We start from the raw sequence: 27073 nt of genomic DNA, 5'->3' as shown, positions 1-27073 counted from the left end.
CTGTAGTTACTCATGCAATTGTATTTGGGCCAGTAGGAGATGTGTGCACTTTTCCAGGTCAGTTACAGTGAAGGCAAGCCCCGACCAAGTGGCTCAGCTGGTTGGAGCATCATCCCATGTACCAAAAGTTTGTGGGTTCGATCCCCAGTCAGGGAGGCAGCTGATCAATGTTTCTGTCACATGGATGTCTCTCTCTTTCTCTCTCAAATCAATGAACATATGCTTCCTTTATGTTTTCTGTGTCATTTTGTTGGGGACACAAGCTCTTCTGATCTCCAGAAAGTCCCCACATTCCAGGCTTTGCCGATTAAATCCTCTCAGGTCATCCGGGGGCCGTAGGCCGTGGCTTCCCGTAAAGTGGGAGTTAGAACCGGAGGTTTGATTAGACTCTGGTTTGATTGATGTATTTTTGCATTTTTGCAAATATCACAACACAGGTGGCCCTGGGCGCTCCTTGCTGCATCTTCTCGGGGGTGTGAGGTCTCACTTCCCACTTCGAAAGACGCTGAGGCTGACAGTCTGCCTCCCCCTCTGCCCCCCCTCCCCCAGGGCTCTGCTTGCTTCTGCTCTTCACTGTCCCCGCCCCACGCTCCTTCCACCCCAGGGCTGCGCACTGCCCCCCAGCCCACCAGACCCTCCTCGTGAAAGCTATCGCACCCTCACCCACTCCAACGGGGCTTCCACCCGTGGCTGCGGCAGCTCATCCCGAGGCCTAATCACAGGGGGTCAGATAAAGTGCTTCTGCCCCTCCTGTCGCCGCTCCGCCGCCCGAGTTTGTGGTTTCCAATCTTGGCATCTCCAGGTGGGAAACTCCCCGGAGAGCGAGCGCTCAGCTCCCGGAGAGCCGGGTGCCGCGGCAGCATCCCCAGGCGACGGCCTGAGCTCACGCTCCTCCTGGAGCCACTTGGCACCCAGCGCTCTCTCCTCGGGTGCCAGAGCGGCTTCTTGGGGCATCCTCGCTCTCAGTCGCAGGCTTGGGCTTTGAGGCAAACCCCGGGGAGAGGCACCAGTGGGGTACGGCATACTCAAGTGTTTGCACTTGTACTCCTTTCTCCCTTTTTTAGTTGTAATTGTGGGGACACACACGTGCTGTGAAGTTCCCCTGGTGACCGTGTGTAAGTGCACAGCTCAGGAGCGGTAACCGCCTGCGTGTGGCTGGGTAACAGCCAGCCAGGCTGCTGTCCTGCAAAACGGAAACTCCGGGTGCACGCTCCTTCCCCTCCCCGCAGCCCTGCAGCACGATTCTACTTCCTGTTTCTATGAATCTGGCGGCTCATTCCACAGAAGAGAGCGAGCAGGTGCGGTTTGTCCTCCCGTGGCTGGCTTGTTTAGCTCAGCACCATGCCCTCAAAGTTCGTACGGGTCGCATGGGACGAGATTTCCTTTTTGAGGGCTGAATACTATTCCGCGGCAGGCTTGCAACACATCATCTTTATCCATTGGCTTGTCAGTGGGTGTTGGGGCAGATTTATCCCAGGAGTTTTATCATTTCAAGTCTTATGTCCGGTCTTCAGTTCATTTGGACTTAATTTTTAAAAAAGATGTTCTTTACTTTTAGAGAGAGGGGAAGGGAGGGAAAAAGAGAGGGAGAGAAACATCATTGTGCGGTTGCCTCTCAAGGGCCCCTGTATGGGGACTTGGCCGGCAACCCAGGCATGTGCCCTGACTGGGAATCGAACCAGCGACCCTTTGGATTCTCAGGCCGGCCCTCAATCCACCCAGCCACGCCAGCCAGGGCTGAGTTAATGTTTGTGTATGTGGTGTAAGGCTGAGGTCTAACTGCGGTCCTTTGCACGGGGTGCCCAGTTCCCCAAACACTGCTGCAGAGAATGTCCTTGCTCCCTTGGGTGGCCCTGGAACCCTGTTGAAGACCACTCAACCTCACACGAAGGTTAGTGTCCGGGCTCTGTCCTGCCCCACTGGTCTGTCTGTGAGTCTGTCTTTCCGCCAGAACCTCGCTGTTTTGGTTACTGTAGCGTTGTTATACATGTTGAATCCAGGAAGTGTGAGGCCTCCAGCTTTGTTCTTCTTTTGTAAGATTGTGTGTGTGTGTGTGTGGCAATTTTTGGGTCCCAAGAGGTTTCATATGAACTTTAGAACTTTTTCCTACTTCTGAAAAAAAAATGCCATTGAGATTTTTTTCAAAGGGGTTGCACTGACTCTATGGCAGCTTTGGGTGGTATGGACATTTTAGCAGTAGTAAGGACAAATAATGTCTTTCCACTTATTTGTGTCTTCTTTAGTTTTGTTTAAAGATTCTATTTATTATGGTTTTCTTAGAGAGAGGGGAAGGGAAGGAGAAACAGAGGGAGAGAAATACCAATGTGTGGTTGCCTGTCAAGCGCCTCGTACTGAGGACCTGGCCTACAACCCAGGCCTGTGCCCTGACTGGGAATCGAACTAGCTACCCTTTGGTTCCCAGCCCGCACTCAATCCACTGAGCTACACCAGTCAGGGCTTCTTGAGTTTCTTTTAGTGATGTGTTGTAGGTGCAGTGTACAGGCCTTCCACCTCCTCAGTGACGTTCACTTCATTCTTTTCGCCGCCACCGGTAGTGAGAGTGCTGTCTTCCTCTCCGTCCCGGACGGTCCATTGGCAGTACACACACATGCAGCCGCTGTGTGTGCTGACTTGGTGACCTGCAGCTTTGCTGCATTTTAGTGACTTGCCAGTTCTCAGACTCTGGGGGACCTGTACGGTTTTCTGCATACCAGGCGCCTCGTCTGCAAAGACAGTTTTCTCCCCGTCCAAGCTGGGTGCCTTGTGTTGCTGCTTCTTGCCTCGGTGCTCTGGCTGGAATTGTCAGCACCGAGTCGAAAACACGTGGCCGGAGCGGACAGACTTGCCTCACTCCTGGTCCTGCCGGAAAAGATTTAAGTTGTCCGTTGTTGAGTACGCTGTTCACCGTGCGCTTTATACAGTTTAGCTTTTAAAATAGAGAATTCGTCGGCCTTGGCCGGGTCGCTCATTGGTTAGAGCATCGTCCCCATACGCCAAGCTGGCAGGCTTGGTCCTCAGCCAGGGCACTTACAAAAATTGTTGCCCTGGCTGGCATAGGTCAGTGGATTGAGCGCGGGCTGCGAACCAAAGTGTCACAGGTTCGATTCCCAGTCAGGGTACATGCCTGGGTTGCAGGCTATGACCCCCAGCAACCGCACAGTGATGTCTCTCTCTCTCTTTCTCCCTCCCTTCCCTCTCCAAAAATAAATAAATAAAATCTTTAAAAAAAAAGAAAAAAAAAAAGAATTGTCCAATGAGTGCATCAGTGAGTGGAATAATAGGTCAGTATCTCTCTCTCTCTCTCTGTCCCTCTTTCTTGCCTCCCTTCCTCTCTCCCTCTAAAATCAATACAAAAACATATAGGCTTCTTGAACTAATTTCGAACAGTAAAATCCGGGCAGATGCCAGCAGGCATTTGAAATGAGAGCCCAGGATCACTGACGGGCCACAGGAGGTGTGTGCGTGTGTGTGCGCACGTGTGCATGTGTGTGTGTTCTAGACATGGCTTCACGCAGACACACGCGACCACGCCGCCTGCCAGCCCTCCCTGAGGTCTCCAGTGTGCCGCTCACACAGCCTGTCCGACCCGCGTGCTGGGAGTCCTTTGCCTGGGGTGGCCTTTGGAACCAACCGTGGCCGTGTGCGCCTGGGACTTCGGTGGGCCAGCTGCTCTCAGGACCGGGGGACACGGGGCTCGGGCCCGCTGAGGCAGAGGAACTCCAAGAGAGAGTGACCGCCACCTTCCTCCCGGCCCCCACACGGCCGGGGAGTCTTGGGGTGTCCCCGTTTGGGGACCTCCTCCTTCCAGACTTGGAGGAGCGGCGACGGGAGGAGGAGCGACCAGAGCAGAACCACGTGCTGTGAGTGCAGCTGGGGGTCCTGGCCGCAGGGACGAGGTGGGGCTGCCCCGAGGGGGGTCCGGCTGCCCTTGGGGGCTGTGCCTGGGTTTCCTGAGTGTGACGCTGGCGTGGGGTTCAGAGGAAGGAGAGACGCTCCATCCATCCTCGACCTACTGCTCCCTCAGAGAGAGCATGCAGGAACAGGCACCTGCCAAGCAGGCGCCCGGCCGCCTGAGGCAGAAAGGCCAGCCCCCAGGTCACCATGATGCGAGGTGGTGGCCAGCACGGCCAGGCTCAAGGAGGGACGGCAGGGCAGGGCAGGGCAGGGCTCTCGGCCACCCTCCTCGGCGCGGCCACAGCCGAAGTGCTTTCTTCCCACCCCCCCAACTTCCTCCCACTGACCACAGTCTCCTTCTGGCCCGCTGGCCCCGTGGCGAGCGTGACGTGGCACGTGGGCGCAGAGGGAGCCCCCCCCGGGCAGACAGCAGACCCTGCCACAGGGCCGGGGAGAACCGAGGAGCCTCGAAGGCGCAGCTGCAGAGTGAAAACAAGAATGTCGAGGGAACAGAGCGTTCCGGCTACTGAACTTCCTGTTGACGAGTCTCTGGGCAGGGGTGAGGGCTGGAGCTCCAGGGCCGGCGTGGAGGGGGGGCAGGGGATGTGGGGGGTCGTGGGGGGCTGGCCGCCTCTGCAGACACAGCCACTTGGGAGCTGGGCTCCCAGTCCCTCGCTTCCCGAGACCCGCCACGGTCGGGGGCCGCCTTCTGCTGCCCGTGTGCTCAACGTCACCGAAAAAAACAAACAAGCAGGATGTTGGCTTTTGGGTCTATTAAGCCATAAGATGCAAACCCCTTCCTCACCCACCCCACCCTGCTCCCCACGGCTGCCACCTGGGCCGCCCCCCTCGCCCCAGCCCCTCCCTGCGAGACCTCCCCCGGGGGCCATCCGGGCCTTGCTGCCTGGCCAGCTGGGCTGTTCAAGGTCAGATGGAGTGCTTCACCCACTTCACGACGGTTTTAGAGCTCTGGGCATGTTGAGGAGGAGTTCCCCACCACATCCCCGGGGGCCGGAGGAGACTCCGCATCGAATCGGGAACCGAGAACAGAGGGTGGCTTTGCCCTGCAGAAATCGCCTTCGCAGCGCGGGTCCTGGCGCCCCAGCGCTCGCCCGGGCGCCCTGGCCTGCAGCGTCTCTGCAGGTCAGCGCTGCCTCGTCTGCTCCCCTGGCCATCCCCCGCCCCCTCTGTCCCTCTGCCGCTGTTCGAAAGCCCCCACCACGTGCCACGAAGGAAACAGAAACAGAAAACGCAAGCCAGGAGCAGCTCTGCTCCAGTTCCACTATCTGCAAACATGCGGACGCCATCCGCCTTCTCAGAGGCGAATCCTGAGCATGAAACGTTCCCCAGATCAGCACTCCGGCACGAGGAGGCCTCCAGGACGGACTCCACACCCACTGCCCACTCCGAGGGTGAACGTGGACCCCGCTGCAGCAGGGCAGCCTCCCCTCCCACCCCACCCTTTGCTCGCCGCGCCCCCTCCCCACCGGCCCGTCTCCACCCAGCCGTCCCCTGAGCCCCCCACTCCGTCAGGACCCAGCCCGCCCGGTCTCACATGCAGCATCTACTCCACCCTGGGACCCAAACGGTTCAGGGGTCCCACGGTTTACCGATTGCCTTCCCGGATAAATGGGCTCTTTTGAGACGGAACCCCGTCTCTGTGGGTCCGGGGAGGCTGCGAGGTGCACCAGGAGGAGGAAAAGGCTACAGGGTCTCAAGTGCAACCCTGGGTCAGAAAGCAGAAGGGGGGAAGGAAGACGGGCTGTGTGGAAATTAAGGATGCTGCACCCCAACACCGGGAGGGTGCCCAGCGGGGTGAGGGCTCGACTGCCGGTACGTGGGAACGGGAAGGAAAGGAGTTCAAATCCTGATCCCTCCCTAACCCAGTTCTTGGCAAGAGGAATGGTCAGTCCCCCCACCACTGGCTTGAATGGTTCTGGATTCACCGCTTCCCCAAAGCTGAGAAAAAGCCCCCGGCCCCGGGGTCTGGGGGTTGCTCCCCACGGGTCTGCGGTGGGGCCCTGGCTCTGGCCTTTCCCTCAGAGCTCCCTGGTCGCCCTAACTCATGGGAGAATCAAGACACGCTGCCATGCGCGGTGCCATACGCTTCTGGGGTTGGGAAAGGTTTGAATGTCCTCGTGGCTGCGTCCAATTCCTCCCAAACCCGGGACCCGCCTCAGAAGGATGGGGGCGTCTCTGGGCCATCCCCTTCGGGTTTTTCATCAGTTCTATCCGCTATCCTCAGTGACTGGCCAGTGTCCCTCCTGACCAGGTCTCCCCAACCTCCCGCCGGCCCAGGAAACCCCAGGCTGGCCTTTCTCTCCGCTGTGGACACGCACTTCGTCCGCGGGGGCCTGGCACTCGGGGGTCTGGCCGAGTGCCGTACCCTTCCCCTCCCTCCCTCCCTCTCTCCTTCCTTCCTCTCTCCCTCCCTCCCTTCCTCCCTCCTTCCTTCCTGTCTCCCTCCCTTCCTTCCTCCTTCCTCTTTTTTCTTTTCTTTTCTTTTCTTTCTTTCTTTTCTTTCTCTCTCTCTCTCTCTCTCTCTCTCTCTCTCTCTCTCTCTCTTTCTTTCTTTCTTCCTTTCTCTCTCTCTTGCTTTCTTTTTAAGCTGAAATTCTCCTCCAAAATTATGAAAATGCATGTGTTTACAGCAACCAATGAAACAACACGAAGATATTTATCCAAGGAGAGGTTTGAACCATCCCCCCTTCCTGTCTCCACTCTCAAGCATCCCAGCAGCTCTCCCTCTGCCCGTTGTCCCCCTCGGTCACCAGTGTCACCAGTGTCACCAGTGTCGCCAGGCCCCAGCCCGTCCTGTGCATCTCCAGTGGGGGAGGGGAGGGGAGGGGGGATGGGAGTAACGTGTGACGAAGGGACTGCGTAGGGAGGTCAGTCTGGAATCAGAGAAACGGGGAGTTCAATTCTTACCACCCCCACCTTTGTTCTTAACTTTTTAGTTTGAAATAATTTTAAACGTTGAGAAAAGTCGTAAGATTCGTACAAAGAACTCCACGCACCCTTCACCCAGGATTCCTTAGTTCTGCCAATTAGTCAATAATTTCTCTTTTTGTCCTGTTTTATGGAGCTGCAGCTGACCGATGACCTTGCCAGGTGCAGCGTGCCCTGGAGGACTGGACGCAGGGACATGCAACAGGTCATCCCTTGCCTGTAACTCGGAGGGGAAGGAGCCGGTCGGGACCTCGCGGTGGACCCAGCTGTCGCGTGGCTCCCGTCTCTGTCCTACGACCCTTCCTCAGCCTGCCCTTGACCTCTCTGACCTAACGCGTTCTGAGGTTGCAGACTGGTCGCTCGGGGGACTGCCCTCCTACGGGGCCTACCCAGTGCTTCCCCCGACCAGGTTCAAGGCCACCTGGGCCAGAACGCCGAGGACGCCCTCCGCCTCCGTCCCTCAGCCGTGGGACAGCCCCGAGCCTGGCGCCCCCTTCCCGGGTCTCAGCGGTCCCTCAGCCACAGCCGCTCGCGGAGGAAGGAGTTGCTTTGTTTTGTTTGTGCCACGCTCCCAGGGCCCAGGGCGGACCTTCTGCGTACGGTTGAAGTTCGTACTTGTGGCTGTGGAAGAACGTTTGCTGCTGCTCTTCATTGTAGAACCGGACGGACAGATGGACAGATGGACAGCAGCACGGGGTGCTCACACTCTCGGGGGGTGGACTGGAGTGCAGGGTGGTTCCGAGGGCCAACAGAGGATGTCCCTGCCCCACCCACGCCGGGCCTTCGCTCCCGCTGGGCACCCGTCTGTGCAAAGCTCTGCCCTGGATTCGAAAGCGGCGACCCCACCGACGAGCTTCACTCGTGCAGCCGCCTGCTCACCAAGCAGTGGCTGCAGGCCGGTGGCCAGTCTGGGGTCCTGGGACTCAGCGGCCTGCCCTGCCTGGCAGGTGCCCCGCCCGCTGGCGGGCACTGGCCCCACTTGATGCTTGGCAGGTCCTCACTACCAGGGGTTGTGAAGGGGGGTAGTGAAGCCCCCCAGCCCCCAGAGAGGGAGCAGGCCCCCCGCCCTGGAGGCACATCCCCTCCCCCTCCCTGGGTGGTCGGCTCCTGCAGCCCGCAGAGCCGAGAGTGACCCAGCACAAAGAGGGCGTTCCCCACATGTGCTGCCTGCGTCCTGGCTTCCGGGGACCTCCTAGAGGGGCAGGAAGGGGAGGGCAGGGGAGCGTGGCCCCCCATGCCCACTCGTGGCTGTGGAAACTGGGCTGTGGCCCCGGGCCTGTCTCCCCATTCATTCCCTCTCCTGCCTCCCATGAAGGCCTCCGCCTGGGGCGCCGGCAGCCCCGGAGGAGTTGGCACACGGGGCCGGGCAGAGGCCGGGCGGAGGCTGGGGAGGGCGGGCCTGCACGGGGCGGGTCTCCGCTCTGCGGCCGGGGGCTGGCAGAGCAGGGCGTGGGCCGCAGCTGCGAGTCACCTGGGGTGCCCGCGATGCTATCGGGGCCTAACGGTTTCCTCCAGCGCGGCACTTCCGCCCTCCTGGCGGCGAGGCCAGGAACCTGGGCTGGGCAGCAGAAGGGCCCCGCAGAGGCAGGGAGGGACAGCCCCCCACCCCCCGAGCTGGGGCCTGAGACGGGGCGAGAGACGCGGGGCCCCCACCAGCCCAGTCCTGCCCCCGCCCCCGAGAGAAGAAGGAAACGGGTCTCAAGCATGTGCACGCACTGCCCGGCCCCAGGAGAACCCCCTCCCGCTGCCCACTGTGCCCCAGTGCCCGCCCCTCTGCAGCCGTGTGGCTGGCCTGGTGGTGCCCGGGGGGATGCACCGTGGGGGGCTTGCTGGTTATTCCTGGGGGCGGGACCCTGAGTGCCTAGCTCCCAATACAAGAAATATCGGACCCCCATTCATTTGCACTCGGGCATGGGGCTAAGCATTGCAAAGAGCTACTCTTCAGAGCGTCTACTGAACTGCATGGTGAGGAAAAGGAAGACCAGAGAGGGCAGACCACGTGCCTAAGGAGACACAGCCAGGGGAGCTGACTCCGGCAGCTCTCTGTGGCAGGGGCCACTCTCAGCCCAGTGCTCGCCCTCCCCTGGCCCCTGTCTGCACCTGGGGTGGCTTTCCCTTTGTGTGTGTGTGGGAGGGGGGCGGGGGGCGGTCAGGGCTTGGGGATGGGGGGCACAAGAGTGCTGCAGGGCCACACAGAGGCTTCCACCCACTGGTCTCAGAAGGCAGGTCCCTGCCTCCTCCCTCCCTCCCGGCGGCAGGCGGCCCGTCTGTGAACTGGAAGCAGAGAAAGAGGCTGCTCCAGATCCCAGGCTGAATCCCTCCCTCGCTCCCAGCCCTGCGCCTCAGCCTCCGTGCGGCCCCGGGGCCGGGATGGCCCTGGGGGAGGGTGGCTGGGCGGGGCCTTCCAGGACCGGGCACCGGGATGCACCCTTCCCTCTGTTTCCCTGGACGGGGAAGAGGCCCTTTAGCCAGCAGCTGGTGGGAGCTGAAATGCCGCCAGAACCGAATGCATCCCTCAAGGGGGTGCGGGGACGAGGCTCACTGCTGCGGGAGCTTAGAAAGCTTTGCTCGGATGCCTTGTTCTTCTCCTCCTCCTCCTCCTCCTCCTCCCGACCGGCAGATGAGGGACGGGCAGGTTGATTGTGAAGCCGTAAGACAGGGAGGTGGGGAGGTAAAGAGATGAAAGGTCAAAGGGCCAGGTCCCCGGGGCGCAGAGCCCGTGCACAGCTGGGCTTCTGGGTGGGGAGTTATCTCAGGCATCGCAGGGGCAGAGTCCTGCTCTCCAGCCGGCAGACCAGGTAGGAACGAGTGTAACTACATGGGGGGGGGGGGGGGGGGGGGGGCATGAAGCAGTGAGGATGCCCGTGAAAGAGGGGAGGTCAAAAGAAGGGAAGAACAGCGCTAACCCCAAGGAAAGAGGGGAAGAAGGTGCACTGAAGGAGGGAGAGGCTGAGGAGGACCGAGACCGCGGCAGAGACCGGGGTCCTGGACACACTTCTCCAGCGAGCGGCGCCGGCGGCTGTGCCAGCCCATGTTTGGGCACACAATGGAGCGAGGTGGCTCCCCCGCTCAGTCCTGCCCTGGGAGGGGACAGTATCTGTTTAGATTTGTGTCTAAATTTAAACCCTGATGGCTGGCCTCCCTCCCCTGCTCCTCCTCCTCCTCCTCCTCCCTCCCTCCCTCTCCACCTCCTCCTCCCCCGCCTTGCTCCTCCTCCCCCTTCCCCCTCCCCCTGCCTCCTGTCCTCGCCCAGAGGCCGGCTGTCCCGCAGCAACCAGCCGGCGCCCACTCGCCCTGCGCCGGCCGCAGCCGGGGACCAGGCAGGCAGGCGGGCAGGAAGCGAGAGCGGCAGGACCGTGAGCCCGGGCGGACGAGCCGAGCGGCACCTGGGGGACATGGAGGTAGGGCCTGGCTGCTGGCAAGGGTGGGCGGGAGGGGGCCGGGCAGCTGCGCTCCACGCAGGGGAGCAGGGCGCACGGGCTGGCCCACTGCTGCCTGGAACAAGGGCGATGCTGGCCGGCTGGCCAGCCCGGAGCACGCCCGCCCCACCTGGGAGACCCCTGGGGCAGGTGGGGGTGGGGAGGTGGTGGGGGAGGACCGAGAAGGGACAGGGGGACTTTCTAGTTCCAGGGACTTTGCAGAGGGACTCACATGCTCGGGACGAAACAGTTGGGTGCAGCCAGCTTTGCCAGTGGGCACTGTGGGAGCGCAGACCCCCAGAGAGCAGAGGCCCCCGGGTCTGGAACCGGGCACTGGACGGGGAGCGGGGCGGCGGTGCCCCGTCCCCCCAGCCCGGCCCCGTGGACAGTCTGGTGGTCCCCCTGCGCCTCAGGTCCCGCCGGCTCTCACATCGTGTGGAGCTCTGGCAAAGCTCCCCTCGTGGGCAGACGGCACTACCTCTGATAGAACTCTGTACTCCCGTGCACGTTCCCGGGGGCACGGGGCGTGCTGGCCATCTCTGCTCTGAGTCCCCCTCCCCCGCTCCTCCGCCTGGGATTTTTCTGGTCCCCTTCCAACCTCAGGGGGGTCGGAAACCACCCCGAAGTGGAGGAGTAGCTGGGCGTATCTCCGCCCCCCCCCCGCCCCCGCCCTGCTCCAGGTCTGGAGGCTTCCCCACGGTTCTGCCTTGAAACTGAGACCTGACGCTGAGCCCTGAGTCCGACCTGGGGCTTTTGAAAAGAAGAGAAGAGAAAGTACCCATGCTAGACCGTTTCTAAGGTGGTTCCCACCCTTTGCAAAAGGAGAACCCCAGGCGGTGGTCATCTCCGGCAGATTTCTGCCGCCCCCTCCCACTCCAGGCTCCGCCCCAGAGCTCTAACTTAGCCCCCGCTGGTCACTCTCCCCCCTCACCCCCCCCCCCGCCGTGGCTCTGTGGCTCCTTTGCAGGGGGCACCAGCCTGTCCTGGGCAGACGCCCTGCACTGGGACGCCCAGCCCAACCAGCTGTCTCCAAGGGACAGGGGTTGTCTTCAGGGAGGCTTTGTAAAGTACGGGGACCATGGGGCCCTCCAGAGTCTGAGACAGACCTTCCAGAGACGCTTTGGTGAATCAGGGAAACTGAGGCAGAGTGGGGCTGGGGGTGGAGCGGGGGGGTCGTATCTCACAGCCACACGCTGCAGGTGGGGGTCGCGAGTCTCCAGCACAGAGCACCAGGCTCCCGGCCGGCTGCCTCAGCTTCAGGGCAGGTCCCTGAGGAGGCCCTTGGCCTGGCCCCGGGGGGGATGTCGGCCTGTGGGGCTGGGGAGGGTCCTGGGAGGTGGGCCCTACTCACAGGGAGAGCGCAGGGGCCTCCGGCCCTGGGCTGAGGTGCGGTTGGACCTGGCACCTGTCTGACCCCGTGCAGAAATGCACGGCGGGGGGGGGGGGGGGTTGGCAAGCTTGGGGCAAGGCTTCAGCTTCCAAGCCGCTCACTGCTTCGGGGCCAGGGCAAGTTCAAACCTCGTTGCAGGAGGACCCCGAGGGGCTCCTCCTGGGAGGCACGTTCTGGTGCCTGGGCGGGAACTGTCACCTGAGCGGCTTCCTGTGTGGGGGCGGGGAGGGGGCCGCGGGGAGAGAGGGCTGTCCAGTGTCACAGCGACGACGAGCACACACAGAGGAACTGGTGGGGGGCTCCTGCCCGGGAGCCTGGCCCACAGGGCACCACGGACGCGCAGGTGCAGGGGCGGCTCTAGAAGCTGCTTGGCCGAGCGCCCGCCCGGGCAGAGAGCCCCGCGGGGAGCGCTGGTGGAGGAAGCAGAGAGGAAGCCGAGGGGCCCGGGACGTGACGGTTCTCAGCCAGGAAGTCGACTTCCCACGGCGGCGGGACGAGAAACGCGGGAGTGGGGGCTCGGGAGCTGCTGCACCCTCTGGGAGGACGGCCCCCTGTGAGCGGCGAAGCGCCCGGAGACATGAAGGGGCCGTGATACTTGGGGGGGAAACCGAGTCACAGCATTTCCCGGTATGAGCAGCCCAAACCGGACCAAAAGGCTCACTCAACATTCCTCCTCCAGAGCCCACGGGCCCACTGCGGGGGGGTTTGGGAAACCTTCCCTTTTTCTAAGTCCCTGTGACGGTTGTCAACACTAGCAACTGTGCCGCCGCCCCCCTCCCCCTGCAGAGCCCTCCCTCCCACGGGGGAAGTGAGACTTACAACATCCGGTCACATATACGATTTTCAAAAGCGTCCAGCGCCAGGTGGACTGCTGGTCGGCCCCGAGTCCTGCAGTGTTGCAGGACCTGGAGCAAGAAGCCTCGAGGGAGAGGTGGGCGGCGAGGAGAAGGCGCGGCCTGGGTGTGGGCGGAGCAGGACAGGGCAGGGGGCTGGGGAGGAGGGCGGGAAGCAGCGAGACGGGGACCCCAGGGCTGGACCCCGCACCTCCTGGAGGAAAGTGCTGCTACTTCTTCCCGCCACGCCCCCTTGCTTACCCGCGCCCCAAAGTGGTGGCTTTTTCTAATTCAGACAGAGGCCTGTGGGAGCCCTCCCAGGCCAGACAGTGGGTGACCCTGGGCCCCCCTCCTTGGACAGTGGGCAGTGCTGAGAGGTGTTGAGTAAGAGGGGACCGTGGTGGGGCAAGGATGACGCGGCGGAAACGCCAGTTTGGAGAGCGAGCAAGGGGGCCGGGCGGAGGAGCTCCCCCGAGAGTGCAGGCAAGTCCTGACTGGGAGAGGGAGCTCGAGGGTGGAGAGGAGGGGCCGTGGAGCCCAGAGTTGTCCGAGAGGTCAGGCCTGACCGCCGCTGGGCAGGGCGCGTCCGGGCGTCCTCAGGACGCACAGCGACCGAGGGCGTGGCGCCGACGGCTCCACTGGACGCCTCTCGTGGGCAGGGCCAGCTCAAGGGTCGTTAGGGCCCCAGAGGTTAATTAGCACCGTGTGTAGACTGGAGCCGTGTAGTTTCTCACGGCGAGCTTGCTTCACGAATGAATGAACCCACGGGAGCTCAGCCGCGCCTCCGCCTCGGGAAGCCCTCCGGGCTTGCTCAACCCCCACGGCCCCTCGGGCACGGGGTCCCAACCCGGTCAGAGTGCCCAGCAGCACGGTCTGCCCGCCTGGCCTCTCCCTGGAAACTTCCTTGAGGACAGCGGCCTTGACTTAAGTACCCAGGGCCTGACGGGCACTCAGTGAGGGCTTGGTGACTGAGCGCGTACGTGACCGGCGGTGGGAGAAAGGCCAGGTTTGTTTTTAGAAGCCAGGTGTAGGTATGTCGGTGTTGGTGGCTCCCGGCGGAAGTGTCCGTGGGACACACACAGCAGGGCCCCTCTCTGGGGGAGGCGACGGGCCAACTTGATGAGCAGGACCGGAAGAGGGAGGGCAAAGGAAGGGCGGAGGCTCTGGACGAGCACCTCGGTTCCTTAAGCCTGGACGGCGGACCCCCCGGAGCCCGAGCAGCGGACTTGCAAAAAGCCTCCTTCCCGTGGCTGAGGTGCTCCGTTGGTCCGGCCGAGCAGCAGATGAGGGACAGAGGTGCCTGTCTGGGCGCGCGGGTGAGGGATGCAGTGGGTGACGATTAAACCCCGTTGCTGCTGTTCAAACAGCGGATTTCCAGTTCAGAAGCAGAGGGGTAGCGAGCCCTGTTCTCGGGGGGTCTCCAAGTCCTCCCCAGAAACCGTCTGTCATCCGCCGGTTCATCTCGAGGTTCCTGATCACCTCCCAGACTTTGTGTTTTAATGTCACTAAAAAATTATTGGGCTATCGTATCTTTCTATCCCCACAGACTGTCGGCATTATTGATGAGAGAAAGAGAGGGGGAATATATATATCGCTGTGTATAATGTGTTCGTTTTTGCCTCATTAAATATTTCCTACCTCTGTGGCCCTGGGCCCCACCCTCTCACTGGGTCACGGCTGCTGGCTGGAGCCCACGGGTCATAATCAGGGAGGGGGCAGCCCCCGGCCTGGAGCCTGCGGGCATGGCCAAGCACCCCCAGATCCCTGTTGGCTCCCACGCACTCTGTGGGACCCCCCTCACAGTAGCACTGGCTTCCACTTTGGCTGGACACAGTGACAGGGGACATTGGGGGGCCCTGTCACCAGAGGCCCGTGGACACATTTCTGGGAGGGAGTCGGGTTTCAGAGCCTGAGCCGCAGCCTGGCCCCTCGAGCGGCAGCCAGAGCCTGGCCTGCGCGAGCGCTGGGTCCGTGGGAGCCTGCCCGCCACATCCCAGCAGCGCCTGTCTTATCAGGGCGTCCGGAGAAAGCCTCTGACTCCAGAGAAACTCAAGGCAGGGCTGCCTCCCTCCAGGAATAGCTGTAGGGCCCCGTGACCCACCGTGCTCGGCTCACCGGCAGGGAGGGGCGCAGGGCTCGGGTGGAAGGGAGGGAGGGAGGGAGGGGGCTGCCTGGGGGCGTAGGCCTGGCCACCGGAAAAAAGCTCCAGTGTGACTCTGCCCTGGACGCTGGCTCAGCCTCCGCCCTGAGGAGTGAGGTTTTCATTTGCGTCACAAGAGCCACTCTGCACCGCCTGCCGGGCCTTCAGGGTGCTCTGCGGACCTTTCTGTCTCTCTGCCGGAACGAGGAGACAGGGCTGAGCACGGCAACTTCGTCGTCACCACTCTGAAGGGCCGACCCGAGCCAGACCAGGGGGAACACCGCCCTCGGAACCCCGGAACCCTGTCTTTTGGGCAGTGATCTTTCCCTCTGGGTGTCCTGGGCACCTTTCCCCCCCCGAGCTGCAGGGAGCGGCTGCTGCAGCTCAGCTCCAAGTCCCGCTGGATGGGCCTCAGTCTGTTCTAAGGGCAGGGGCCGCCCTGGAGTGGACACGCAGGCCCTCGACTCGCTGGGCAGTGCCCCTCCTTAACGGGTCCCACGGGCCCCCCAAGCTGGACCCACTGAGAAGCTGCAGGCAGTGAGTTGGCCGTTTTTCTCCGGCGGGGAAATGGAACTCCTGCGTTGCCCTTTGGGCACGCCCCCAGCTTTGAACCTGCCTGCCTGGCATCGAGGCCGCCCTCCCGGGCCGGCAGACTCTCTGGGCATCAGTCACCGCCCTGTCCCGGGCTGGATCAGCAACCATTCACTGGCCGCCACGCGCCAGCGTTCCGGTTCTGCAGACACGCGCAGAGGGCTTACTGCCTGCCGGGCCTGGGGACGCAACGATGCACGGGTCACCCTCCAGGAAAACTCAAGGGTAGCAGGCCAGGGCAGGGCAGGGGTGGAGCTCACCTGGGGAGAGGCGGGCCCCGTATGCAGCTGGGCCTCAGGGGGGCTTCCTAAGTCAGGGAGGATTCCTCAGCTGAGTCCCGAGGGTGAGTAGGAGTTGACCAAGCGCAGAGAGTCCAGAGGAGCATTCCACACCGAGGGAGTGACGAGGGCAGAGCGGCTGGTGCCAGAAGCAGGCCGGTGTGGGGGCGGGGTCTGCGCGCAGCTCCTTCCGCGGAGGAATCGGGTAGAGGTGCTTGAGGTGCGGAGAAACGGGCGCTGCGCACGCTGGCCCAGCGCTGTATAGGGAGCTCTCTTCTGTTTGAGGGGACAGGGTAGACACGCGCGGCATGACAGAAAACACACAAAGAGTATCTCGATCAGCGCGCAGGTGGGTGGGAGTCCCACCTCCGCCTCTAATCGGCGCGAGAGAAAGCGTGCGCCCCCTGCTGGGGACTCCCCCACAGCCGGTGCGGCCTCCCGGGGAGGTGCACAGCCCGACCGTAGCTCGAGTCCAGCCCCAGGAGGTGGGGCGCTCTGCTCGGGGCCAGACACGCAAGGAATGATACAGAACAACGCTGCTGGCTCCGTCAAGGCCGGGAGTAATCAGTCTAAATCCGTCTAATTTCTCAAATGAGGACAGGTGAGCCCTGGCCAGTGGCTCAGTCCATTGGAGCGCTGTCTCCTGTACCAAAAGTCCACTGGTTCGATTCCCAGTCAGGGCACGTGCCTAGACTACGGGCTTGATCCCTGGTCGTAGGGGAGGCAGCTGAGCAATGGCTCTCTCTCACATCCAAGTCTCTCTCTGTCTCTCTCAAATCGACACACATATCTTCCTCCGGTGAGGATGTTTTTAAGAAACGAGGACAGGCGGCCGTAACAGGTCAGGCTGGTGTGTGGCTGTGGCACTCGGTGGCTGACACAGCACGGGGTTGCTTCTCACTCAGGCCACACGTCTGTCCCGAGCTGGCTGGGGGCTCTGCCGCACGCCACCGCTGTGCCCCCCCTGGGACCCAGGGGACGGAGCAGGTGCCCCGCGCAGCGCTGTCGGCCATCATGGCAGAGGGAAGGAAAGTTCCGGAGCCCGCAGCGGCTCTGGCCCAGGAGGGTCCGAAGGAGCCACGCGCTCCCCTCAGCCACAGGGATGAGGGAGCCGGTCCGGCCGGCGCCGGAGGAATAGGTCATGGGTGTCATTGGCACCCTAGGGAGCCTTAGGAGACGTCGCCGGGCGGCCGGTCTGGGAGCTGGTCCGAGGGGTGGGCTGTGCCTTCCAGCCGAGGGAGTGAGTGCCTGGCGGGCCGCTCAGGGCCCCCTCACTGGCCGCGGATGGGGGTCCGCAAGCCGTGGCAGTGTTTTCGGTGACCTCGAAGGCTCTGCGTGCTTTGGGGCGTGATTAGGAAGGGCGGGCAGTTTGGAGGGGAGGCCCCAGGGTGCAGACATGCCCCGTTTCTATAGGGAACATACCAACCAGAGAAACATGAACAGAAGCCGTCAGATCCTTTCGGTTTACGGATGACGCTCTGACCTCCTGAGCCCACCGGCCCTCCGGTGACGGCTCCCGTGGCTGCTGCGGCAGGAGAAGCTGCCGGAGGTGGGGCGGGGAGCACCGACCCGGGAGCCAGGCCGCTGGGCCTGCCTCCCGACCTCGCCGACCTCTCCGAGGACCAGCCCGTGACCCCCCGGGGCCCCAGTTTCCCGTCTGTACAAGGGAAACAACAGCAGCACCCACATGGCGGTGGGGGTGGGGGTGTCATGAGGAGTGAATGAGCTCCTTTGGGTCCAGGGCTTAGAGCGACGCCTGGCACCTGCTAGGTGGGGGGGTTTTCGGTAGAATAAGTAGGGTGTGTAGAGGGGAGTGCCCTCCCTTGCTTTGGGCGCCGCTTGGACTGGGACTCGGGGCGGACAAGGGGGCGTCTGGAGCTCTCTTCCCCCTGGGAGTGTGCGGTGTGCAGGAAGGGAGGGAGGGAGAGGGAGAGAAGCATCGCTGTGTGGTTGCCTCTCTCTCGCCCTCTACTGGGGACCTGGCCCACAACCCTGGCTCGTGCCCTCACTGGGAATCGAACCAGTCAGCCCCTTGTTTCATGGGCCGGTGCTCAATCCACTGAGCCACACACCAGCCGGGGCTTGCTAAACACTTCTGTTAATGACTTGGTTGAAAAACAGAAAGACTCCAGATGACCCACAGCTGGGATAGTTAATACGCTACATGACACATTCAAGTTCAAGTGATTTGTAGAAGGAGGGGCGCTGGGCCAAAGCCAACATCATGAAATTAAACAGGGATGAATGTGGAGTCCCGCGCCGGCGCAGGACAGACCCGGCTCGGACTGGCACATCCGCCCGTCCAGTCGCTCCACAAACACGAGTGGGGCCTCCCGGGTGGGGTCTTGGAGGGGGTCGGACAGAGAGGTGGCATCTCTGTTGCTGAAGGGTTGGTGGTGGGGACACAGGGCACCCTGAGTGGTGGTGAGCAGGCGGCAGCTCCGAGGTGGCCTGGAGGCGGAAACGCAAAGAAGCTGCGGAATGGATGGATGGAGGGGTCCCCCGTAGTCGGCTGGGGGCTGCCAGGTGGTGGGTGGGGCTGAGTGGGAAGGAGCCGGCGGGACTGCATTTTCAGAAGGGAGCTGGAGGAGGGATCTCGCTGGTTTGCGACTGGAAGGGGCTGAGTTTCCGATAAGGACTTGCAGGACCCCCTGACCCGGGAATCCAGAACTGGAGGCTGGAGGGTGTAGGGCTGAGACGCGGTCTGTGTCCGAGACCGGGGGGCGATGGGGGGGAGGGCGGTGGGACAACTGGAGAGACGGGAAGCGGGGGAGGACGGTGCTGGGGATGCTCTCGGAACCCCAGGGCAACTAAGGACGGCCAAGGAGCCCTTCGGTTCATACGCAAAGGGTTGGATGCTTACCTGACCACAAATTTAAGAAAGGAAGGAGGAAGGGAGGAAGGGAGGAAGGGAGGAAAGAAGGAAGGAAGGAGTACCTCAGGCTTTATCTCCGGATCCCACGGACGGAGGACTAGCACTTTCTCTCCTGCCCACGCGCCCGCCCCAGGGCTCTCCTGGGCACGCGCCACCTCCCTGTCCCCTAACTGTCCCTCAGGCTCCAGGAATGGCGGGGCCTTGGGGACATGGCCGGACCTCCGGGCGGTCACCTGGAGGCTGGGACTGCAGCCCGGGAGGAAGGAGCGGGCACGGAATTATCGATCTGACAGGCCGAGGTCTCCCGAGAGCTCTCATTGGCTCTGGGAGCCTCATCCGACCCTTCGGGGCCCCACGGCTGCACCCCTGGGGATGGCCCGAGCAAGGCCCGTTGCCCCTATCGCGGGCATTCGCTGTTGCTTTCAGATATCAATTTACGGTGCAGCCAAGAGCAAGCGTCTGAAGGTAAAATTGTAAAAATGTATCATCCCCAGTTTTATCCCCTTAAAAACAACAACAACAACTGGGAGAGAAAGACAATGCCACTTCTGGAACCACTTCATTTCTTCACGCCCTTGTTACTTGTAGCCACAGACGTAGGTCTTACAAAGCTGTAACCGTCGTGCACGGGCCGCTCGGCACACGACCTCCTCCCTCCCTGACTCTGGCTCCCGAGCCGCATCCTCGTGGTTCACGGTTGTGTGTTCACCCTACACGTCTGCTGGCACTCCTCACACAGCTCCTCGCACACCACAAAGTTCTTTCTTTTTAAATTTTTTATTGATTGATTTTTAGAGAAAAGGGGGAAAGGGGGAGAGAGAGAGGAAAATATTGCTTTATTTTCATTCTTACCGATACACTCGTTGGTCGTTTCTTGTTATGTGCCCCGACCAGGAATTGAACCTGCGACCTTGGTGCCGGGAACGATGATGCTCTAACCACAGCCAGGGCCGTGCCACCGTTTTCTTAATCATTTTTCTATTTGGGGGCACGGCATTTGTTTCCACTTTCTCCTTATTATAAATAACTTAGCTATAAACAGCCTGTGCGTTTTTTTTTCCCTTCTTCTTCTCTTGAATTATTGCTCTGGCGGCAATTCCCAGGAGTGGAATTATTAGGCCAAAGGATCTGGATGCTGTCACGGTTCTCGGTGAGGCTGCCAGGTCGGCCCCGGCCGGCCCTCCGGCCTTCCTCCCGCAGAGGCTCGCCCTACCTGGTGCGCACAGAGCACAGACGTGCCTGGAAGGGAGTGCGAGGTGACAGCTGCCATGCAGCCCGACCCTCCCGGGGCCCTGCTGCGGGTCCCCCCCACCAGCAGGGAAGGGGGAGGGGGGCAGGAAACGGGTGTGGACACCCTGGGAAATGAAGCAATCGTCTGGCACTTCCTGCGGGAGCAGATGCGGACAGGGGAAGTGACACGGGGGGTGGGGCGGGGGGCGCAGGGCAGAGTGGGCCTGGGGACACCGGGGGCCTCCCCCACGCCTCGCAGGTGGAGGTGGAACCCCCGGAGCGGTGGCCCTGGCTTCTGGGGAGCCCTGGGCGGGCTCCGGGACTGTGCCCCTCCGTCCCGGGCAGGAGGGGGCTGGGTCAGGTCCCTCACGGGCTCGCTGTGCCCACTGTTTCGGGGCCGGGGCTGGGAGTCTGGGCAGGAAGGGGGGCAGACGCGGACCCGGCCCGCGGGGACCCCGCAGTGCGGCGAGGGGGTCGGGAGGGTGACAGGTGGGGACCGCAGCTGGGGCCAGCGTCCTGCGGCACCTGAGATCCAGACGCAGCTCCGGCAGACTCAGCCCGGGGCTCGGCCCCACGGCGGGGCAGGACCCGAGGGGCCGACCGGGAAGCTGTGTCTGTCCACCGAGAAGCCCACCTCCGGCGTGGAGGCAGCATCGGCCGGTGAGGTGGCAGGGAAGTCAACGCTCGGGAAAGCCACCTCCCGGTGTCACCTCTCCTTTTGTTCTCCGAGCAGTGGGCCGGGGCGGGGGCTGAGGACAGATGGGATCAGATGCCCCTGTAGAAAGTTGGGGGGGGCTGCGGCTCACAGAGTGGGCTGGAGAGGCGTGTCCCGGAGCTGCCAGGCGGGGCAGGCTGGGCTGCTGGGGCGGGGGGGGGGGGGGGGAACGCTGCCTGCAGGCCAGGGAGGGGCTTATGACAGGGGTGCCCTTCCTTGGACACCGGGTGCTTTCTCCCTGAGGCCTGGCTGGGGACTAAGGGAAAAGGCAGCGTGGTTCTGGGGGGCCTGGGTTCCGGGGTGGGGGGGATGCCCAGGTGCAGCTGTAGCATCTAAAGACGAGGCACACCTGGGACTGGCTCCTCATCCATGACGAAGAACAGCTCCCTGTGGCTCCTGGGTGCTTGTGCAGGTGCATTGTGGCTGTGGGGTGTGTCGGGGGACAGCCAGGTGTCCCTGGAAGAAGCCATGCGTGGCAGCTCAGGAGACCAGGGCTCCAGACCCAGTCCCGTCGCTCTGCTGTGGCGGGACCCTGCCTCAGCAGCCTGGGACTCGGGGCCCTCACGGGGCGGCCATTCCATCCATGCTGGGCTTCCTGGGAGGATTAAGTGAGATGAGGTTCCCAGTCGAGGGCCCGGAAAGGGAATAAAGGGCTCCCCAGATGCAAGGCCTCGTCACCTCTGTGTTTTGGAAAATGCCAGGGACTATCTGGCCGTGACTTGGCCCCTTAGAGAGAAGCCGGAGCTCTGGAGCCCGGGTGGGGGCGGGGGGGCACAGGCGGGCACCCTCGCCAGGGCCTCTGCTTCCTCCTCTCGCTGCGGCTTCCCTTTGAAGCTCAGAGCAGCTGCTGCTGAGGACGGGCCAGGTCGGGCCGGCGGATCGCCCTGCTCAGAGGCCGGGCCCATCTGAAGCCACAGAGAGGAAACTGGGGTGGGGGGGGCAGGACTTCCTGACTCGCTCGTGCTCGGGTGGGGCCCGACCCCCCCCCCACCCCCGCCCAGGGGCCGGCCCTCCAGGAGGGGTCGGGAGGAGGGACCCGCCGTCCACACCAGGGAGAGGAGCCCTGCCCCGTCCCTCCAGCCTGGGGCCTGACTGGTCCAGCCACAGTCAAGGGCAACAACGTTGGGGAGCTGCAGGGGCTCCGCGGCTGCCCGGGGAAGTGTTGCAGTTTCAGAAACAAAAGCGCCAGTTGAGAACCCAGCGGGGAGGCCAGCTTGCCTGCGGCTCCGCGTGACCTTGGGCACGTCCACAGAGGAGGGCAGGGGATGCGAGGCGCTTTCACCTTGACCCCGAGCCACGAACTTGAGCGCACGGGGTACGACGGGGTGTGGGGACGTGGGGGCAGCCCCAGAGCCAGCCTCCCTAGGCCGGTGCAGAGCCCACCCTGGTGGTCCCGGGCTGCCGTAACACACGGGCTTAAACCACGGAGACGCTGTTCCTCACGGATGTGGGGGTGACGTCCCAGATCACGGACACCAGGCGCGTGGGGTCCGGGCCCCCAGGACCTGCTTTAACTGAATCACCGCTTCACGCGCCTGCTGTCCAAATACAGCCCCATTCAGAGGGGTGGGGGCCAGGACATCGACACTTCTGGGGGGGCACGGTGCGGCCTACGACAAGCCCCAGCTCCGGGGCCTGGCGTCCAGCCGCGGGTGAGAGCAGGAAGCACCTGCCTGTCGCTCTGCACCTGGCTGCTCCCGTCATGCCTGTCCCCAGGCCGCGTCCTAGAAAGAACACCTGGCCATCAGGCATGTGCCATCTCAGCCTCTGTCCTGGAGGCCGAGGCTCCGGCCTCTCCCATCCCCCCGCCTGGACCTGCCCTCTCCTCCCCGCCGTCCTGCAGGGAGTCCTGTGGCTGTGGAGGCCTGACTCCCCAATCACTGTTCCACTCGGGGGTCCCTGTCTACCCAGCCGGGATGAAGGGCTGAGGCCCGGCAGGGTCCAGCAGCTCCCCCTGGGCACACAGTGGTGGGGGAGGGAGGCTGAGGCTGGGCCAGGCTTCCGCCCACCCCACGGTTATTCCTGAGAGCAGCCGTGCTCGCTCCTCCCCCTCCCTTATCTGGGGGGTGGCCCAGATGCTTCCTCTCACCCAGACAGCCACCCCCTCCCCCAGGAGGGCGGTGCCCGGCCCCAGGCCCTGGGAGGTTCCCACCCCCGCTCCCATTCCCCCCCCCCCCCCCCCCCCCACGGAGCATGCCTGCGAGTCCCGTCTTATCTGGACCCGGGAGCCTCCGAGCCAAACAGGAACGGGGCCCCTTTAAAGCCGGGACCTCGCCGCGTCAGTCACTGGAGGGGTTTTCAGCCAGGAGGTAAAAATACAGGCGGTTGGAACCAGGCCCGCGGCCCGGAGAGAGGGACCGGCCAGGGGCTGCCCGGCTGGGCACCCGCGTCGTCCGGTGCTGGCAGCGCCTGCCGGCCTCCGGGTGCACGGCCGGGCGTCGGCGCTGTGTGTCTCGGCGGGTCCCCTCCGTGGGCTGGGACCGAGAGTGTTTGTCACTTGTCACGGAGGCACTGGCCGCCTGTGTGGCCTGTAGTTCCCTCCGAACTGCCCTCTCAGACCGAACGCTCCGGCGGTTTCTGACTTTCCGCCTTGATGTGCGTGTCCCTGCTCTAGGTAACTTCGTGTGAGCTGCGCTTTTCTTCCCCACGCCCTTCGTGGATGCTCTAAAAACAGAGCGAAGCGCTTCCGAGCTCCTGCTACGCGGTCCCGGCGCGTCGCCTGGGGAGGGCGGGATGTGTCACCGGGCGACGCCCCCAGAGGTTTTTGAGAGAAGGCGTTCCCCCGAAATCCGGGCCCCTCGGGTTCCCCTGTCGTCGGGGCTGGCTCTGCCCGTCTGATGGGCACACCGAGTAACCCCGCGGCCCATCGCGCTTCCTCGCTGCCCTGGAAGGCTCCGCAGCTTCCCAGTCCTGCCCTGGTTCCCAGTCCTGTCCTGGGGTGGCCTCCCCTCCCCTTGCTCCGGGAGGGCGTCTGCCCGCTCGTGGCTTCCCGGGGTTTCTTTGGCACGGAGCTCCTGGGGAGGGGGTGCACGTGCTGTGTGACGTCCCGTAGCGAGCTGCCCCCGGCAGCCCCCTGCCCCGGGTCGGAACCCTGGATGGATGTCAGGGTCAGTGTGGGGCGTGTTTCTACGCCACAAAACCTGAGCTGGCACCTGGGCTTCCCCGACAGATGGAGAGACCCCGAGCCTTGGTCTGGACGCCAGAGCCTTAGGCTCTATCCAGTGGCGGATGTTGTTAAACCCATGAGTGTTTTTGCACACCTACTATGTGTTGGCCACTCTGCTCAGAATAGGGGACCACACAGGCAAAGTCTATGGCACATGCCTTCAAGGGGTTCACCCTCTGGTGAGAAGGACAGACAGCTCAGTGTCTCGAGGGAACTGCTGTGAAAGAGGCTGTGTGGGTGGCTGCCAAGACCCCGCCCAGGGGAGAAGCCCAGGAAGGCTTCCTGGAGGAGGCAGCAAGCAGCTGGGTGGGTCTTGGATGACGGAGAGCTATCCGGGAGGAGTGAATGAGATAAAGCACATGAGGCAGAGCAGGTGCATGGGCAGAGATGCAGAGGCAGGAACATGCAGAGTGTGGGGGGCTCATGGGAGGAGCGGGGCGTGGAGCTGGACCACCAGGTTGGGGTCCCCGCGCCACCGGAGCTTCGTCGCTGCAGGCAGGTCCCCGAGGTCTGGACTCTGGTTCCACCGCCCACGCGCACGTGCGATCACCACACTCGTCCGGCTGGGGCTTGGGAGTGGCATCCTCTTTATTAAGCACCAAGCGCGGCGCTAGGCAGGCGGTGACTGTCCAGGGACCGCAGGCTGGTCCGACTGGGAAGGTGGAATCCTGTAGGAAGGGGAGACAGACAAGGGCCTCTGACTGTAGACGCAGCGGTTTGGTTGCACAGTCGGCCCCACCTGCAGCAGGTCAGCCACGCAAAGTCATGGCCAGGCGGAGGTCAGACGTGGCTCGGGTAACAGCGGGGAGGACGAATGAGCTAGGGAGGAGCAGGGCAAAGACATGTCTCCTTCCAGGGCAGTGACCACAGCGAGGACGAAGGAGCCAGGCAGGCAGAGGCAGAGCGACAGGGCCGGGTGGCCCATCAGGGGCCAGAGGCGGGGGGAGAGGGGACCAGGAAGGGCCCTCATTCTGCCACCTTCACACCTGCCCCTGGGCCCAGCCAGGTCCGGCAGACCCGCAGTCACGCCCTTCCCCCAGGGGCCCCTCACCCCTGACCTGGGGCGCCCCAGGGCCTGATTCCTGGGACCCGGAGACTGTGGGGAAGAGCCCAAGGGCCCCTTGTTGCCAAAACCAGACGGGGGGCTACCCCCCCCCGGGAATGAGCTCAGCCTCCTCACACCCTCCCCGCCCCCGCTCCGCACGAGAAATCTGGGTCTTGGAGACCTGGCACCCGCTGTGGGGGGCCCTTCCTGGCCACGGGCATCCGCTGGAGCGTGTGGCCCGAGGGACAGCGCGCTCTGCGGGGAGGAAGTGGCTCAGATATCACTTTGTTTGTTTTCCCGGTGAAGAAAAAAAGACGATTTTACCCATTTTTTAGGGGCCAGGCCGATATTTTTAATTCCTCCCGTTTCCTGCAGTGTACAGGTGTTTCCTAGGGTGTCACTGTCAGAAAGGACAGAGCCGTGACATCATCGGCTTCGTCCCTGCGGCGGCCAAAGAGTGTCCCTGCCCCACCTGGTGTGCCCCCTCAGGTCCCCTCCCTCCCCGGCCCCGTGCTCCCCGCGCTCACCTGCGGTGCGGGGCCGGGGCTTGCCCCTAACACAGCCGGCACGTGGTACCTGCGGGCGCAGTGCAGCGGAGGGAGGCTCCGGCCCGCAGCAAGGACGCTCTGGTGGCCGAGTGCCTCGCTGAGGGACGTTGGTGACAGAGCCCCTGGGCAGCTGCAGGGCACATTTTCTTTCCTTTTCTCCCAAAGGCCCCTCCGCCCGACCGGGTGTGTCGGCATCGCAGGACAGGCGAGGGTGCCCTGACCGCGCCAAAGGCACACGGCTTGTTTATTCTACCCCATGAGGTGACTCAAGCTAAAACTTCGGGGGCACGCCATGTTTCACGTGCCCCGGAGAAGCCCCTGATGGGAGATCCTTCTAGAAAACAAAGCAAGCAGGGAAGCAACATAACCCCTCTCCGTTTATCTGACAATCCGCGTGAGTTTATGCAGCCTTGCGTGTGTCTTCTAGAAGGAACGGAACAAGTGTTCGCTGAACACTTTTGTTACACGGCTTCCCTTTCGAACGCCCAAGCCACCCGCTCCGTGAGCCGGGAGACCCCTGACCACTTCAGGGGGCGGGGGACCAAGGCCCGGGACAGGTGAGGGTCCAGCGGCTGCGGGGGGGCGGGAGCTGACCTTGAACCCAGGCCTTCCCGTTCTGTCTGGAGTTCAACCCTGTAACCCCCTTAGAGTTCAATGAGGAGGTAATAATTCCTTTGATGTTATTGATCTTCAGAACAATGATGTGATGACATACATACAATAATTAAAGTATAAATTCATCTACTAAACCAAAAGATACCTCCCGGGATTATCCAGGAAAACGGGGAGAAGGGGATAGAAACACCATTCTTGAGAAAGTCACAGGTAGCCAGCCGCTGGCCTTCGGGACCAGACGGCCGCAGGCAGGCTTTGCCCCCCACCCTCCCACAGTGGGGTTTGCCTTAAACGCAAACAAACCAAAAACCTGAGCTGGTGTTCCAAACAAAATCAACAGATCGCACTTTAAAAACTGGATCATAACCTTCCCTTGAAGAATCAGGCCGTCTGGCGGCGCTGGGCCTTGAGGGACCTTGAGAAAACTGACCCAGGTGACCCGCGCAGCCTCGGCCGGAGCTGAGGGCAGCACCCGCTCCTCTGGGGGGGCAGGGGTTTTGCCCCGCCCCACCGCCCGCCCTACAATGAGGACGCGGATGTGCCTGGACTCGGGGTGCGGGGCACCCCCAGCACCGCCATCTGGCCCACGGGGAAGGCCTCTGTTTTCCATCTGGACCCCGAGAGGGGTCACAGTGCCCGCGTGTCAGCCTGCACCCTCAGAAGGGTGTGTTGGCTCCAAATGTCACTGCTGCCGTCCCAAAACAGATTTTCCTCGGAGGGAGGGAGGCTGTGTCCCGTCCGGAGTCTGACGGGCAGGTTCTGAGTGCACTTCCCAGACACCAGCGGGCCCCTGGGGGCGAGCTGCCCCGGCTGCCCGCCTCCCTCTGAAACAGGACCAGCCCGGTACCTGCACCGCCGCCCTGGGGCTCGGGGAGGGCTGAGCCAGCTGCGTCTGCGACCGGCCCGGCACGTAGCAAGCCCTCCGTCCACGTGGCTTCCTGTCCTCCGCTTCCTTCCCGAACGGATGAGTCCGTGCCTCCTCCGGGGACTTGGCCCGTGTACCGCCAGGGGTGCGTGGTGACTCTGCCGAGACGTCCGAGCCCTGCGGAAACCCGGGGTGTGGGGCCCAGAGGAGGCACCTGTCCCTTCCTCCCTTCTCCTGGCTCCTTGTGTGCTCTCACCGAGACTCGTGCGGAGACCGAAGGGGCCATCCCGGTGTGGAGTCCATCGGCGCCTGGGGCAGCCAGCAGGATTTGGGGAGCGGGGGCTTGACGCTCTCATGTCAGTGTTTTTGAGATTCTTCTCTATTCAATGTTTTTCACGTTATGTATCGTGGCACCTGGCTTCCTTTCCCATGAAAACACGTCACGACGGCCCCACAGATCAACTCTAATCCGCTCACTCAGATCCACACGCCCAGTTGCACGGGCCTGAGCTCGGGGCCC

The 27073-nt window shown here is 63.0% G+C and overlaps 1 protein-coding gene and 1 long non-coding RNA gene across 3 annotated transcripts in view; one reads left to right on the top strand and one right to left on the bottom strand.

Moving 5' to 3' along the window:
* Positions 1 to 1575: 1575 nt before the first annotated feature.
* Positions 1576 to 23623, bottom strand: LOC118498094. The gene is made up of 5 exons (XR_004900626.1): positions 23612 to 23623; positions 14366 to 14369; positions 9650 to 9657; positions 9050 to 9052; positions 1576 to 1737 (listed from the first exon to the last, which is right to left on the bottom strand). It is a non-coding gene; the product is annotated as an uncharacterized LOC118498094 (long non-coding RNA).
* The window catches only part of RCSD1 (RCSD domain containing 1), a 39768-nt gene continuing 22457 nt past the window's right edge, over positions 9763 to 27073 (top strand). Inside the window, exon 1 of one of the 2 annotated variants that reach the window (XM_036015151.1) lies at positions 9763 to 10244. In XM_036015151.1, coding sequence (XP_035871044.1) covers positions 10239 to 10244 — 6 coding nt within the window. In that variant the 5' untranslated portion in view covers positions 9763 to 10238. The remainder of the gene's footprint in view (positions 10245 to 27073) is intronic. The other variant, XM_028531052.2, reaches the window with a different exon arrangement.

This window comes from Phyllostomus discolor, chromosome 14, assembly GCF_004126475.2.
Source record: "Phyllostomus discolor isolate MPI-MPIP mPhyDis1 chromosome 14, mPhyDis1.pri.v3, whole genome shotgun sequence".
NCBI lineage: Eukaryota > Metazoa > Chordata > Mammalia > Chiroptera > Phyllostomidae > Phyllostomus > Phyllostomus discolor.
This window is presented reverse-complemented; position numbering and strand designations above follow the sequence as displayed.